General features: G+C 38.2%; 2 protein-coding genes across 2 annotated transcripts in view; one reads left to right on the top strand and one right to left on the bottom strand.

Annotated features, from left to right (window-relative positions):
• LOC122814327 (zinc-binding protein A33-like) overlaps positions 1-16,832 on the top strand; it is a gene marked incomplete in the record, with an annotated part of 538,577 nt that overhangs the window by 310,578 nt on the left and 211,167 nt on the right.
• LOC122813708 (zinc-binding protein A33-like) lies at positions 636-16,364 on the bottom strand. The gene is made up of 2 exons (XM_044086171.1): positions 15,917-16,364; positions 636-731 (listed from the first exon to the last, which is right to left on the bottom strand). The coding sequence occupies exons 1-2, from the start codon at positions 16,352-16,354 to the stop codon at positions 675-677; spliced, it is 495 nt and encodes a 164-aa protein (XP_043942106.1). The 5' UTR covers positions 16,355-16,364; the 3' UTR covers positions 636-674.

Genomic DNA, 16,832 nt, shown 5'->3' on the forward strand with positions numbered 1-16,832 from the left:
TTTAGTTTTCCTACAGATGTTTCCTGCAGCCTTAAATACTGAGGGGGATTCATAAAAGCTACCACAAAGTGTAGACAACATGGAGACTTGGTATAATCATTCTGAGTGAATAGACAGCAGAAAAATGTGGTAAGGATGTTCTTGAATACAGATCGTGTACACTTAGTGCAGGTGTTCATGAATCTGGCTCATCTCATACACAACAGAAATCATTCTTACATGTACAAGATATAACATGAAATGCTAGACCTTATCATCATTAAGGCATACTTGAGAGTCAGATAGGAAATGTATGTTTCTATCTTTCTCCAGATTTCCCTTAATATATGTCTTGCCTTGACTTATGGTATCAGTCTGTGAACTGTGCTGTTCCATGATGGCACTAAACATAGGATTTCAAGGTTATGATGCAGCTTTAATACCATTCAGAATGGCAGCTGAAAACAAAGTTAACAACACAGCTTCTTCTTCAAGAGTGAAATTTTAGAGTGCTATGCATTATGGGTACTATGCATTCTTAAAGTGCAAGGACATTTACACAGATAAAATACAGACAACAGAATTTTTTTTACTCAAAACTGCTATCATTGTGAAAGATATTCTTTCTTTATATAGGAATTAAACAGAATTATTACTGACCTCAATATTTCTGCTTTATCCATGGGGTTCTGACTTCATTTAATGTCATCCTGTACAAGTCTGTACAACTCCAAACCCTGAATAAAGAGATGCTAGAAAAAAAATATGTCTATCATGTTGGGACACCACACAGACATTTGTTATATTACTTGTTCCCTTTTTCAGTATATTTGACATTTTCTTATAATGCATGGTTGCCTGAAAAATGCTGTGCCCCCAGCCATTATGTTATTCCAAATGATCTCTCTTGTTCTGCCACTACCCGAGTTGGTGTTTTATGCTCTTCCTTTAATTGCTGTACCTCTTACTCCCATCCACGTTTATATCCAAAAGTTTGTATGAAAGTCTTTTAACAAATATATTATAATAATAACAACTAAGAGATGAGTGATGCACCACACCATAAAATGTATCTCAACGATTTATTCAGAGCTGTATCTCAATAGGACAAAAAACAACAAACAACGAATTAGCGCTTTCAGCTATCAAAGCCTTCTTCAGATCCACATTCAAAATCCACATCTCAATCTAATATAAAGCATATAGCAGCCAATGACAAAAAACATGTAAACAAGCTGCTTTGCTCTAACCAATACACGTGCTTATACAAGCACTCCATCATCCAATGTGTTTCGTTATTCTAATTAGCTTTGACTAGCAAGTTAAGATGGAAAATGAAAATTAGACTTCGCTTTCTCAAACATCATTGTTGTCAGCTAGCAAATGAAAGCAGAAATGTAAATCAGACTTTACTTCCTTAAAAATCATTGGTTTACTTTAAACATTACACAAAACCTAGCTTTAACAAGCAAGTTAGGATGGAAAATATAAATTGAACTTCACTTTCTCAAACATCATTGGTCTGAGCTAGCAAATGAAAGCAGAAATGTAAATCAGACTTTGCTTGCTTAGAAATCATTGGTTTGCGTTAGACATTAAACAAAACATAGGGAACGTATATCAAAAAATGATTCCCTATCACTTTCATAAGAATAAAAAACAAATTATTCCAAGTTCACTCATCAAAAAGCGCAATTCTATAAAGACATTTAACAAAACATATCTTACTAAAATATAAATAATTAAAACATTTTAGCATTTAAAAATATGTATGCAAAGTCCTTAATAACAAAGTGCTAAGAAAATATAATATATCTATAAATTATGTGATATATACTACCTATATAAAAATTATTACACAACAGAAGCAGAAAAGATATACATTATAAGTTCCCAAACTTATAGGAGGAGACCACACTAGTTTTTAGAAGTGTGAAGTCGGCTTTTGAGAAGTTTTTCACTGTGGTCTTTTTTATTTCAGGTGGGAGCGGGATGAGGACCTCCAGCGAGATTAGTTTATGATCTGATCTCACCAGTGAGGGGTATACTTCCGGTGTTGAACATTGTGATCCCATGTTCGTGATGATGAGATCAAGTATGTTTTCTCCTCTTGTGGGGATGGTGACTAGTTGTTCCATGGCATTTGAGTTTATGAACTCCAGGAACCTTTGGGCTAGAGTGTTTGGGCTTGAGTAGTGTTCCCAGTCTATATTAGGGTAGTTGAAGTCACCTAGTATGATGGTGTTTGGAGATACATTTAATCCCTCCAGTGTTTTCAGGAAGGCCATGTGAGGTTCCTGAGTTTGAGAGGGTGGCCTGTAACATGCTACAAATTGCAGAACAGTCTTGCCTATGGTTAATTGCACCTGGATGGTCTCCGATGCATCGTGCGTTGCCACCAACCTTGAGGTGTGGGTGTCCTTTATGAATATGGACACCCCCCCTCCTTTTTTGGTGTTGTCCGGATTTTGGGGCCGGAACGCATGATATGAGGTGAAACCTGTTAGTGCTGGGGTGCTCTCAGGAGCCTTGAACCAGGTTTCTGTCACAGCACAGGCATCGAGTGCGTGCATCTTGAGATTGAGACTTCTGGCATTGAGCAGCATTACCCTTAGTTTTTTTCCTTTTTTGTGTTCTAGGGTGGTAGGTTTAGAATTTGAGCCTTGCCTAAAAAAGGCACTATTGGGGTGGCAAGAGCCTTTGCCAATATCTGGAAGCCCAGGGGTGACAGGTGCAAGCCGTCCCTTGCGAAGCAGCGTGGCTTGTCCAGCATGTCATCCCAAGCAGACAGACATTGGCTCCCCTTTGAATGACACCAGAATTTAAGCCAATTATTAAAGCTGATCATCTTATCACTGTATTGTGGCATCATTCTAGGTGAAGGTAGGATACTGCTCAAGGTCATGGTCATACCTGCTTGGGCTACATAATCAGAGAGCTCCTCAATGTCTCTTTTCATGTAGTCCAAGGAGGTACGTCTCAGGTCGTTGACACCGGCGTGGACAATGACTGAGTCGTACTTGTACCTGCTGTTGAGAGACCTGAGTGCTTGCGTTATGTGGCGGATTCTAGCTCCCGACAGGCAGCTTACTGTGACCTTCTCCTTACTCAGTCTGGTGAGCGGGACGTCAGTGTGTCTGACTATGGAGTCACCAATGACGAGTGTGTCTGGCATTGTGTTTTGCCTTAAGGGCTGTGACTGTTTGACACTCTGACTGTGTGGTCTATGTGTTGCATGTGTTTGGTCCTGAAGTGGTAGTTGTTTGGGTGTCTGCTTTGGTGGCCTCTGCTGTTTTGGTAGATTTTTGATCAGAGCCTCCGAGTATGTCTTTGTGTGATTATGTGTATGATTTGAAGTTGTGATGGTACTATGTGTGACTGGGTATGTAGTGTGTGTGGTTACCTTCTCCTCCTGTCTGGTCTTGCCAGTCCTATGTTGAGAGAGCTCAGCCTCCAGTTTGGTCGTATAGTTGCATCTCTCGCATGTATTTGTGTTTTGTGGGAGAAGGAGAGGATTGTCTGTGTACATGAGGCAATTGTAACATTGCCTCAATATTCCCAGGTTCACCAGTTGAGCAGGAGAGGACACTAGCAACTGATCCCTCGACATGCTAGAAGTAATAGATAAAAAAACTTACAAAAGACTCCGGGGGATGTGGGTTCTAGGCTGGTGGGGTACTATCTATAATAAAAGTGCTTTATCAAGGTGCAAGTACTGTAGGAGCAAGTGCTAGGCTTTACAGATAGAGAATAGTCTACTTGGGAATCAAGTAGAGATGAACTTTTTAGTTATAGGATACGCTGGTTAGATCAGCAGTACAGTTCGAGGAAGGTAGTTATAAGGGAAAATTTGAAGAGTGGAATTTAGGTAGCCCGAATAGTTTAACCTTGTTTAACCGCCGCTGCTCTTGTGTGCAACAGTGGCAACTCCGTGCTAAATCGCACTAACGCGTGCTTTATAGCAGGGGGCTGGAAAAAACAGGAAATGACCCAAAATGGCCAACAAATTACTAGTTGCTGTCTCTAACCACTCCTCTGAGGACAAACAAGCAGCTCAGTACTCCCCACTCCCACTGGTGAGTAAAGAAACTACCTCTGGCCACACAAGAAAATGGAGGAACACAGGAACCAAATACAAAGCCCAGGGATCAGCAAAATCTGATCACTGGAACAACTAGCTAGGAAAGTTTAGGAAAGGAGAAATATTTTTTGTTTTTTTTTAGTTTTTTTGCAAACAGACAGAAAAATACAGTAAATGCTTTGTTTTTCGACTAAATTGCTATCAAAGGCTGGTACACTTGAGTGTATTAGCCTGTTTGTTACTTTTAAGCAAAACTTTAGCCAACAAGTGCAATCAACAATTTAAGCACAGAAAAACAGGAAAATAAGGTAATAAAACAGTAATATAGGCACAAACAGTAGTCGAAAAGCTCAAAAGATCGAAAAATGCAAAATAAAAGTTAAAAAATACTTATAATCAAGAAAGTTGCTTTTTCTGCTCTCTGCTGGCTTAGGAACTCTGCAGGGGACCACGAGGAGCTATGCCAAGTTCTCTAATGCCAGAAAAGCCCACCAAAGCGTGCTTTATAGCAGGGGGCTGGAAAAAACAGGAAATGACCCAAAATGGCCAACGAATTACTAGTTGCTGTCTCTAACCACTCCTCTGAGGACAAACAAGCAGCTCAGTACTCCCCACTCCCACTGGTGAATAAAGAAACTACCTCTGGCCACACAAGAAAATGGAGGAACACAGGAACCAAATACAAAGCCCAGGGATCAGCAAAATCTGATCACTGGAACAACTAGCTAGGAAAGTTTAGGAAAGGAGAAATTTTTTGTTTTTTGTAGTTTTTTTGCAAACAGACAGAAAAAAATACAGTAAATGCTTTGTTTTTCGACTAAATTGCTATCAAAGGCTGGTACACTTGAGTGTATTAGCCTGTTTGTTACTTTTAAGCAGAACTTTAGCCAACAAGTGCAATCAACAATTTAAGCACAGAAAACAGGAAAATAAGGTAATAAAACAGTAATATAGGCACAAACAGTAGTCGAAAAGCTCAAAAGATCGAAAAATGCAAAATAAAAAGTTTAAAAAATACTTATAATCAAGAAAGTTGCTTTTTCTGCTCTCTGCTGGCTTAGGAACTCTGCAGGGGACCACGAGGAGCTATGCCAAGTTCTCTAATGCCAGAAAAGCCCGCCAAAGCGTGCTTTATAGCAGGGGCTGGAAAAAACAGGAAATGACCCAAAATGGCCAACAAATTACTAGTTGCTGTCTCTAACCACTCCTCTGAGGACAAACAAGCAGCTCAGTACTCCCCACTCCCACTGGTGAGTAAAGAAACTACCTCTGGCCACACAAGAAAATGGAGGAACACATGAACCAAATACAAAGCCCAGGGATCAGCAAAATCTGATCACTGGAACAACTAGCTAGGAAAGTTTAGGAAAGGAGAAATATTTTTTTGTTTTTTTTAGTTTTTTTGCAAACAGACAGAAAAAATACAGTAAATGCTTTGTTTTTCTACTAAATTGCTATCAAAGGCTGGTACACTTGAGTGTATTAGCCTTTTTGTTACTTTTAAAGCAAAACTTTAGCCAACAAGTACAATCAACAATTTAAGCACAGAAAAACAGGAAAATAAGGTAATAAAACAGTAATATAGGCACAAATAGTAGTCAAAAAGCTCAAAAGATCGAAAAATGCAAAATAAAAAGTTTAAAAAATACTTATAATCAAGAAAGTTGCTTTTTCTGCTCTCTGCTGGCTTAGGAACTCTGCAGGGGACCACGAGGAGCTATGCCAAGTTCTCTAATGACTGTTTGGTGGTAGAGGAATGAACTCCGCTCGTACTACAGGACACAAGTCACCAACAAATGATGGATAATTCCAAAACAGAAGTGGATGAGTCCAAAGCAATAGTTTATTGTAACCAAGTTGAGCACTTTCGGCTGTACCCCAGCCTTCATCAGAACAAATAACACAACTAGGCAACGTGGTATATATACACACACACACACATATAATCAAACAATTGAATCATCAAGAGAAAAAAGGCGCCAAATAGTTTAAAGATACATAGTACTAAATAGCATATAAACACAGCCTCGACTCTATGATAAAGGAACCTACATAAAACAATGGAAACGTCCATTGGCTTGATAGCAAGAACTCTAAGTGCGTTGAACTAATATGTAAAAACAGTGTTGTTTGAAAACAAGATCATAATTTAAAATTATATGTAGATGTAAAATCTGTACCAATGTGTGGAACACAGCTAGTCCTTCCAATAAATATAAACTACCATAAAATATATGTATATAAAAAATATATATATATAAAAAATGCAAAATGCATACAAAATGTCTTAAGTATAATGAATAAAAATCATAACCATGACACCAAATATTCTCTAATGAGATTTTTGTTGAGAAAGAGCTCAAGACATTGATTCCTAAAGCTAATACAGTTATTAAAGACACAGGAGATTTTTTACAGCAATTATATGAAGCTGCATACAATGTAAATGATTATGAATGTCTATTACTGGTGACTTTAGATGTTAATAGTAATAATAAATCACGTGACTCCTTATTTGCAAACACTATCGGTTCATATTAGAATAAACTTCCCACAGAACTGACCTCCCTAGGCTCATGTCACCTTTTCAAAAAACAGATTAGAAATCACTTACTAAATCACTGGCTATGCCCATGCTCCAATCCCGATTGAGCTCAGCAAATGTATTACCCTCTCTAGTCCCCTCCTTTGTACCTTTCACTCTTTTGTTCAAAATTCTGACTGACTTCGCCAACCCCCTCTTTTGTACCTTCACTCTATTGTTCAAATTTCTGTTTGACTTCCCCTCTGACCATCTGCTTTCTTTCTCTTGCTTCTTTTATCTGACTTCCTATATCCTTCTACCTTTTGCACTCATCACTACCTTGTTCCCCCTCTCTTTCTCCTACTGGCTACTCCTCAGCTTTACTATGCCCATAATATTCCTAACAAACGGAAACTGTACTTTTTCCACTTTCTGCTTACTTCATTTCTGCTTTTATTTTCTCTCTAACTACATAATAACTGTTACACTACCTGCTTGCATAGTTAACACTGTATATTGTCTGTATCTTTCTTTTTGCCAATTCCTGATTTGTTGTTTTGACTAGTGACTAGTGATTTTTTTTAACTGTAAACTTTATTTTATGATACTGGAGCTTTTCTCCTCAGCCCTTGACTGAAATTTGACTTGTCATCTAGTCAGACTAGCCCAGGAACACTGTATATGCGATTGTACTTTGCCTTTTGACATTATTTTATTGTTAGTTTATTAGTGACTGTTTAAACTGTAGTGTTATAGTCTGATAGTGGAGCTTTTCTCCTCGGGCCTCTGCTGAAAATGGACATGTATCCAGCCAGACTAGCCCGGTTAACAAATGTAAAATAAATAAAATAAATAATAGCCTTTTTACATCTATACCCAATGATTATGGGGTTGAAGTCATCAGAAGATTTCTTTTGGAAGAAAAAAATAATCCTAGGCTAATTTGTATACTTCTTGACTTCATTCTCAGCAATAACATCTTTACGTATGAAGGCAAATACTATTGGCAAAGTTGGGGGGTAGCCATGGGCACCCTCTGTGCCAATAGTTATGCGAATTTGGTCCTAGCACAATGGGAGAGAGAATGGATGAGAGACTCAATGAATCAATGGAGCAAATGCATTACTTTATACAACCATTTTGTTGACGATATTTTTATCATTTGGAGAGGTGATGGAGAGCAGTTAAATAATTTTGTTTACTATCTGACAGAGACTACTGATTTTTTAAGGTTTGAATACAAAAGCTCCAGGTTTGAAATGTTTATTTTTTTTATGTTAGTATACGCTTAGACCTGAAGGAAGGTATTTCTACCAGCCTCTTTCGTAAACAAATGTGGTGGAATCATATGTTGCATTATACTAGTATGCATCCTCGACATATTTTCAATAATATTGTGGAAAATCAGACAGTTAGGATTTCTAAACTCTGTACTGAAGAAAAAGAGTTTATTGAGGAAAGGAACAGTTTACTGAAGAGTTTTGAACAGAGAGGATATTCGACTAGGAGAGTGAACTCAAATGTCATAGAAGCCACTGAACTGAGAAAAAACAAGGGGAGACCTTTGTATTCAACTTGAAACATAGGGAATGAGAGTCATCATACTAATACTAAGAATATGAATTCTTTGAGAGTTGGCTTAACTTTTGGATCTGACCATAATACTATCTGCCAAGTGATTAAGAAATACTGGCCGGTTCTGACTGCTGATACTAAGATAAAAGGCATAGTAGGTTCAACTCCAACTTTTCAGTTCAAAAATAAGAAAAATCTAAAAAGACTATTATGTGATAGGGAAGGAACAGGCTCTTCTGGCAGAATGATGAACAAAGAAAGCTCTATAGGAACTAAAAAATGTGGGTTTTGTAAGACCTGCTATGTAATGAACTGCACCAAGTCATTTACACATCCGGACACAGGAAAAATATTTTATTTTTCTGGGACTGCTAATTGTAATAGTAGAAATGTGATTTACATCGCTACCTGCACAGTTTGTACAGCTTTTTATGTAGGGAAAACCAATATGAAAATGAAAGAAAGGATTTCCAAACATTTATCAGATATAAGGACCAGAAAATAAACTAATGCTTTATTTACACATATAAAAAGCAATGAAGGGCATAATTTTCATTTCATGATAATATCTCAGTTAAAACAAAATGAAAGAGAAGGTGATTTGGTGAATTTGACTGAACATGAGGAATCCAAATGGATTATGAGACTGTGGGCTGATCATCCACCTGGATTAAATGGAAGCGTACCAATCAAGCCGTTTTTGAAGAATAGAAAAATTATTCAATATACAGCCTAGCTTAATAAATAATTTTCATATAGTTGACTTGTTAACAACTATCAATCATATGATTTTTATATATTGTGTACTATCGTCTGTTTGAAGGTTCTGATTATGACCCATATTGCCTTATTAATTGTCCAAGTGACTTGTATTATATTTATATATATTTATATTTTTATTTTTATTTCTAGTCACTTTTGTTTATAGTAGAAATTTAAGATAGTTATCATATCTTTTTATGGTGCTGTTCAGACTTTTTATAGCTCCTAGGGTTCGTTGTTTATGACATCTTCAACGATAGTGTTTGCTTATACTATTAATGTATATTTTTTCTGTTGTTTAATAATTTTTATGTAGGTAGTATATATTACATAATTTATAGATATATTATATTTTATATCCTTTTTACAACTTGTTTTGGTTGGTGGCAGTCTCTGGATCTGTTTGAACTTTTCATTACTGGTTTGGTATTGAGCGGAGGTTGGCCGTTACTTTTTTCTTTGGTGTTGTGATATTATATTTTATATTTTATTAGCACTTTGTTATTAAGGACTTTGCATACATATTTTTAAATGCTAAAATGTTTTAATTATTTATATTTTAGTAAGATATGTTTTGTTAAATGTCTTTATAGAATTGCACTTTTTGATGAGTGAACTTGGAATAATTTGTTTTGTATTCTTATGAAAGCGATAGGGAATACTTTTTTGATATAAGTTCCCTATGTTTTGTTTAATGTCTAACTCAAACCAATGATTTCTAAGCAAGCAAAGTTTGATTTACATTTCTGCTTTCATTTGCTAGCCCAGACCAACGATGTTTGAGAAAGTGAAGTTTAATTTACATTTTCCATCCTAACTTGCTAGTTAAAGCTAGGTTGTGTCTAATGTTTAAAGTAAACCAATGATTTTTAGCAAGTAAAGTCTGATTTACATTTCTGCTTTCATTTGCTAGCTGAGAACAATGATGTTTGAGAAAGCAAAGTCTAATTTACATTTTCCATCTTAACTTGCTAGTCAAAGCTAATTAGAATAATGAAACACATTGGATGATGAAGTGCTTGTATAAGCACTTGTATTGGTTAGAGCAAAGCAGCTTGTTTACATGTTTTTTGTCATTGGCTGCTATATGCTTTATTTTAGATTGAGATGTGGCTTTTGAATATGGATCTGAAGAAGGCTTTGATAGCTGAAAGCGCTAATCCATTGTTTGTTGTTTTTTGCCTTGTTGAGATACAGCTCTGAATAAATCGTTGAGATACGTTTTATGGTTTGGTGCATCGCTCATCTCTTAGTTATTGTTGTGATTTTGCTGAGCAAGCTTAAACGGAACATTCTTCTGCCTTTTTGTTCAGTCTTTTAACAAATCTCATGTGGCCTGAATCCTGGCTCCATTGCTCGGTGTTGTAGTGTTGTAGTCATCTTCACCTTGCTTCAACCAACTCAAGAGATTGTATACTGAAATATCTGCTACACATTGCCATGTTATTAGGTTGCACCATTGTTCTCTTAATGGTTTGTGTTCTGCAAATGAACTTTCTGAACAAAAAAGTATGCATTTAGGGTACTAAGTATACCTTTTTCTTAAATTATTACTTTGTTTTAATTTAATTTCCTCTTTTCAGGAAAAACTTAAGGTAGTATTTATACTACTAGGAGAAATTAGACTAGGGTATCAGGAAACTTTCCCTACTGTTTTTATAGGTGCCATGAAATTGGTTATATCCACCTGAGCTTCCATCAACTCAAGCAGATGGGGTCTCAGTTTAATGTCTCTTCTAAATGAAGGCTTGTTTAGGAGTGTAGCACTCCCTTTATGCTGTACAGCAACATCAGCAATCAATCTACTTGTTGTGGGAATAAAACCCACAACCTTCTGCACTAGAGGTGAGTGTGCTACCTGCTATGCCAGTGGTAGCTGTCACTGTAGAATCCTGTAAAAACTTCAGGTATTTCCAAAGTCCCAACTTTCATGGTGTTTTAGGTACCCAGCTACCAATGAGAAAATGGCAACAGTATTTTCAAATTTACGCTGCCAGTCAGTAGACCCCTACAATTGATGCTTCCATTGCTACCCTGTTTGGTAAGAGAAATCCAGTATGTGGTGTCAGCTGGCCAAACAACAATTAGCAGTTCATCTGCATTCCCTTTCTCTTACAAGTTCCTTACAACAGATGCCTCATAGATGTTAAGATGGATGTGCCAAGGTCTTGGACAGTCCAGGAAGTCTGAATGCCTCAGCAGATCAGAATTAAAAAAATATGAAAAAATACTCCGATTCTGAAATTTTATGTAAGATCCTGGGGTGATCATGTGATACTTTTAGGGAAGCTGCTTTATGCATTCCTTTTCATCCTTTTCATTCAAAGAGTTCTATTAGAAAGAAGAAAAGAAGTAGTGAGGCTGTTTTTTATGGTCCAATAGTGATTAAAATAGCTACAGTTTTTCCTCCTGTTAGAGGGCATAATCTGGTCCATATGCTTGCTTGCCTGGGAGGAGGCATCTGTTCTTAAGACAAGGGGGCAAGGTTCTGTGCCCTTCCCTTTATGGTCTTCTCCAAGCAGCTTGTCAGGTTGTTTTCTAGCTTCACACAAGAAAATGTCTTTCTTTTCACATAAAAGGGCTTTTCTATTTGCTGTTTAATGAAAAATCTTACTCCTTTATAATTGGGCCTGCTCTCTATTCTTCCTTATCTTCTCCATTGTTAAATTCAGGCTTGGCTTAGCTTAGGGATCCATTATCTGTCAGCCTGGAAGACATGGTCAACAGGCCATGCTGCTTTGCCAGAGATGGACTGCATCTGTCTCATCTTGGCTTTCAGACACTGACAAAGGCATTAGCCACCTTCATTGTGCCTTTTTTAGGCAGTGTCATAATAAACACCTTCCCAACATAACAAAATCCTCTCTAGATAACCTCATCATACTGCTGCTTAATGCTAGGAGTCTAAACAAAAAACTCCACTCCCTGGAAGCACTCCTCACTTTGGAAGTTACTGATGTGTGTGCAGTCACCAGGACATGGTTCAAAAGCATGGAAAGCACCCTGGCCGTGCAGGGCTACAATGCCTTCCATATGTTCAGACCACAAACTGAGCATAAAAGAACCAAAGGAGGAGGTGTATCTAACTTCATTAAGAATAAGTACAACTTGAGACTGGTCAAACAGTATGACTCTCTTGAGCTACTCCATGTCCAATTAACTATAGGCAAAGTCCCCCACTACATCATAGCTAGCCATATATCACCTGCCATGAAACAGGAAAAGCACACCACATACGTGGACGTACAGGAGTCATTTGCCATACAGCTCAACAACTTACTCATGGGTGATTTTATCTATCCTACCATTGACTGGGCAACATACACGGCCACAAACATGCTGGCTCAGAGGTTCTTGGACTTTGTCAATGGAAATGCTCTGCAACAGCTAGTCAGCACACCCATAAGATGCTTAAATGTCCTTGATACAGTACTCACTAACATGGGAGAGCATTTCACCTCCCCCCACAGTATCCTTTCCTCCCTGATAAGATTGGACAATAAATCAGTCTTGTTCAATGTAATTATAAGACCAGACAGCCCATCAAGCTCAAAAACACTTAAGAATTTTTCAAAGAAAAATTACCTTCTACTAAATGAAGGTAAAAGAAGGCTCAAAACCTCCTCAAGCACAGATAACACAGACTCCTATGCAGAGGTGAATACCTATGTTCTGTATAACCACTTAAGCAGTTGTACAGAATCAGCTTAAAAACAGGACTTGACAAAAAAACAAGCCACTCTGGTGGACCTCTAGTATAAACAGGCAATACAACAAGAGAAAGAAACTAATGTCCAACAACACGAGGAAAGTGACTTAGCAGAGGAAGAAATCCCTCTAGCTTAAACAAACATATTAGAGACCTTGTCAAGTCCTCCAAAGCTAATTATGAAGCAAAAATAGCCTTCCTGGATAAGGAAATCACAAGGCATTCTTTAACTATGTCCGACATCTAAAAGTGAATACTCAGCAATGTGCTGAGCTGGTTATGGATGGAACCATCCATACTCAACTGCAGGTAATAGCCAAGCTGCTAGCTGACAGATTTGGAACAAACTTCACTCCCTGTCCCCTCCAGTCATCCCCCACAGTATACCTGCCACCATTCCAAAGCCTATTATCTCAAGAGAGCAGGTCATCTTGGGACTCTCCAAGGATAAAAACACGGCATCAGTGGGACCAGACAACATCTCAGGTTGCTTATAAAAACAACTTAAAACATGATCTAGCAGACCACTCAGATCCTTGTAAAACCGCAGCCAGCAAACTGGCTATCTTCCTGCAGAGGACAGCAACAGTAATCCCTCTGCACAAAGGGAGACCATCAACTGACCCTGGGAATTATAGGCCCATAAGTTTGGCTAGCCTTTTCTGCAAGACCATGGAAAGAATCATCATGGACCTTATTAACAAGGACATAGGTAATCTCCAAATTCTGGACACAACCCAGTTCAGATTTGGTAAAGGTAGATCATGCCTGTTAAACATGATTGACTTCTTCGAGAAAGTCACCAAGACCATGGACAAAGGAAAGACATACCGCCTCTCTTGACCTAGCCGAAGCATTTGACACAATTCCCAACTCAGGTGTTACAGAGAAACTCTCCTAAATGGGAATGAACTCTTACATTATCAGATGGTTAGCCAACTGGCTCATTGACAGAACACATACTGCCAAAGTAGGGGACTTCATCTCTAGCAAAAGACCAGTCACCAGCGCATACCACCGGATTCTGTGTTGGGCCCCTTACTGCTCGGAATTTATTTCTCAGAAGTCCAGGCAAACTTGGATGGCCTGTGGCTGACCAAGTACGCTGACGATTGCAAATTGGGAGCAATCATTAAGTCCCCCATTGATGTTAATATAATGCATACAGGGTTAAAGTAGACAAATGACTGGTGCCAAAGCCACAGATTAAAGTTAATGCAAAATAATGCATTATTATTCTCTTTGGGAAAGTTAACATCCCTGCTAATTACATTATAGACAGCACCTCCCTAAGTGAAGACCCAGTAGTACGTGATCTGGGTACTCAGGTTGATATCCATCTGAACTTTGACCACCACATATCCACAGTAGTAAGGAAATCCTTCTATGTGGCACATCTTATAAGCAAAGGCATCTCATCTAGATCTAAGGATGTTATAATCCCATTATAATCTGCCCTCATCAGACCACTAAGTGAGTACAATGCTCCCTTTTGCATGTACCTCACCAGACACCTGCAACAACTGGAGAGACCACAGAGGTTTCTCGACAAGAAATTATAGGGCAAATAAAACAAGTCTGCAAGATTGAAAGCCCTGTCACTGTATCCTGTCTCCTACAGTTTGCTAAGGGGTGACTTGTGCCTGGCTTACAGGGCAGTCTCTGATGGAAATGCTACACATTTGTAAATCAAACTGCGTAAGAGTCACATGATCCAGGGATCTTAACTTAGCCTCTGACATGAACATGCAATGCTGGAGAGATAGATACATCTCCCACAGACTGACACTTTGCTGGAACAAGCTCCCAATTCAAGTGAAACAGAGCCACTCCCTAATCCTCTTCAAACGCAACCCAGATCAATCAATGGGTAACTGCAAATTCACTCCTGGGGTGGTGCTCATGTTCCTCCTGGACAGAGAAAGTTGGAATTAACTTCCACAGACCCTTACCTCTGTGGACTTCACTCCAATAATCACCTTCAATTGGGGCAACTTGTGATAAATATGGCTAGGCTTGTAAGGGTTCTAGGGTCATTAACCTAGTAACTTTCTATGAACCTATGAACCTATGAACAAAAGGGCAAATGAGGATAGATTACAAGTATTCTCTCTCTTTTTTTGTCAGAGTTTTGTTTAGAGACTAGTCACAAATATCAGATACAACATACACAACATTTTGAATTCCCTTTAGACCTTTATCTGCCCTGAACTAAAAAGTGTAGCCTAGTTATTAGCATAAAGTTGTAGAAGAGATACTGCCTACAAAGATCTGATACCTGCAGCCTCTTATGAAATGTGGTGTGTTACTAAACTGTTGAATCTTTGCAAACTTGCTGAGTTACTCCTAATACCTGAGAATAGAGAGTACCATTATGAACTTCATCTGTCATTTGATCCTTCACCACTGCAACTCTGAAAAATAACATTAAGCCAGTTGCTTACAGTCTAATAAGTAATGTGTTGCTATCAGTTATTAAGATAAATAACCTCTTCTATGAAAACATTGTCAAATCTCTTTCCATTTGAGTTTTGCTGTAATGTCTGTAACACTCACTACACTGGCTTAACCACTAGGTCTGGGCTTGAAGACAGTATATGGGAGAAGAGCAATGCATGTGTGTGTGTGTGTGTGTGTGTGTGTGTGTGTGTGTGTGTGTGTGTGTGTGTGTGTGCGTGTGTGTGTGTGTGTGTGTGTGTGTGTGTGTGTGTGTGTGTGTGTGTGTGTGTGTGTGTGTGTGTGTCTGTGTCTGTGTGTGTGTTCTTGTTTATGTTTTTATGGGAGAGGGGTAGACACAGGTTTCACCCAGATTAAATATTTCTAGTGTCATGTCACAGAAATAAGCTTCATTTGGTAACAGACAAGGGGCATGGGGTTAGTTGGAAAGCAACTAAGATTTATTTTTATTTCTGTTTGTTTTCAACCAATTGTGAAACAACAAATCTCAAACGGTGGTAGTCTCCTTTTGGGAAAGGTCTCTCAGCTATAAACAGTACATGAGAAAATGCAGGTTAGCCATTATACACTTCTGTCGTCCACAACTTATTTAGAATGCAGGTAGTTTTCTTTTTCAGGTGCACTCATCAACTCTCCTGACTACTACTTTTTCTATAACCTAGCCTGCAGCATGTCTCTGTATCACTTACTTGTCAAAGAGCACATGACTGTTGAGTCTGTACAACAGCCTTTCTCACTTTCCCCACCCCACCTTTAACTGAATTGAAAATGTCTTACGGCTTTATCTTATTTAACAATGACTTGAATATTTATTCCCAAATGTACTTACCCGATGCAAGCTGGCTGCTTCACCTACAGGCAAGAAGCTATGACCAGCATGTTTTGCAGAATCCCGACAGATGATGCAGACAAGGGTCTCATCCTCTCTGCAGAATAATTTCAGTTTCTCTTCATGCTGCTCACAGAAAGCAGTGTTTAGTGGCTGGCCTACTACCGAATTCCCATCTGTGCTCCCTGTTCTCAGTCTCACGGCTTCAACTTGTTTTGCTAGTAACCAGTTCACAGTGTATTTCCTGGTTTTAAATTCCTTCCTGCACTCAGGACAGTCAGGCACTTTATCACTGCTGTCCCAAACTTTCTCAATACAAGACTTGCAGAAATTGTGTCCACAGTCCAGAATAACAGGCTTTATAAACAATTCCAAGCACACAGGACATGTTAAAAATTCCTCATCATCACATTCCTGTGAAACAACATTCGCAGCCATCTTTAATAGCTGTCTGCTTTTCCTTTGGTTTCACTTTCTCTCACAAAGGAAGTGCTTTTGAGTGATAGAACACGCCTAACTCAAACTTTTTTTTTGTTTCTTTAAGTAACACTCCACTAACAGTTAGCATTTATAACTGGATTTGCAACTGTACTGCAAGGCAGTTTGAGTCGCAGATCAGTACATTTAACAATTTTAACAAGTCAATAAAGGCTCACAATTCTACCAAGGATTTGATATTGGAATTTAAAAAGAAATACACAGATTATTGATATATAAAGAGGACATGAAATAAAATTAACTTAATTTCACTTATATGATTTAACCAAAAAAATTACTTCACACAGTATATGGAAAATGAACATACCAAGTCTAAAATAATGGGGCGACAAAGGACCAAAAACAGGGGCAGATTTTAAATACTGCTCTTACAAACTTAGAAAGTTGCTAGAATAATGGGATTTGTGCTGGCACACAT

Source organism: Protopterus annectens, chromosome 10.part0 (genome assembly GCF_019279795.1).
Source record: "Protopterus annectens isolate FY-2018-M chromosome 10.part0, PAN1.0, whole genome shotgun sequence".
NCBI classification, from domain to species: domain Eukaryota; kingdom Metazoa; phylum Chordata; order Ceratodontiformes; family Protopteridae; genus Protopterus; species Protopterus annectens.

Excerpts from the sequence above, each read along its gene's own strand:
- LOC122813708 (XM_044086171.1), bottom strand. The coding sequence starts at position 16,354 with ATGGCTGCGAATGTTGTTTCACAGGAATGTGATGATGAGGAATTTTTA. Across the intron at positions 732-15,916 it reads AAGCAGCCAGCTTGCATCGG|CATCTCTTTATTCAGGGTTT; the intron begins GTAAGTACATTT and ends TTTTTTTTCTAG.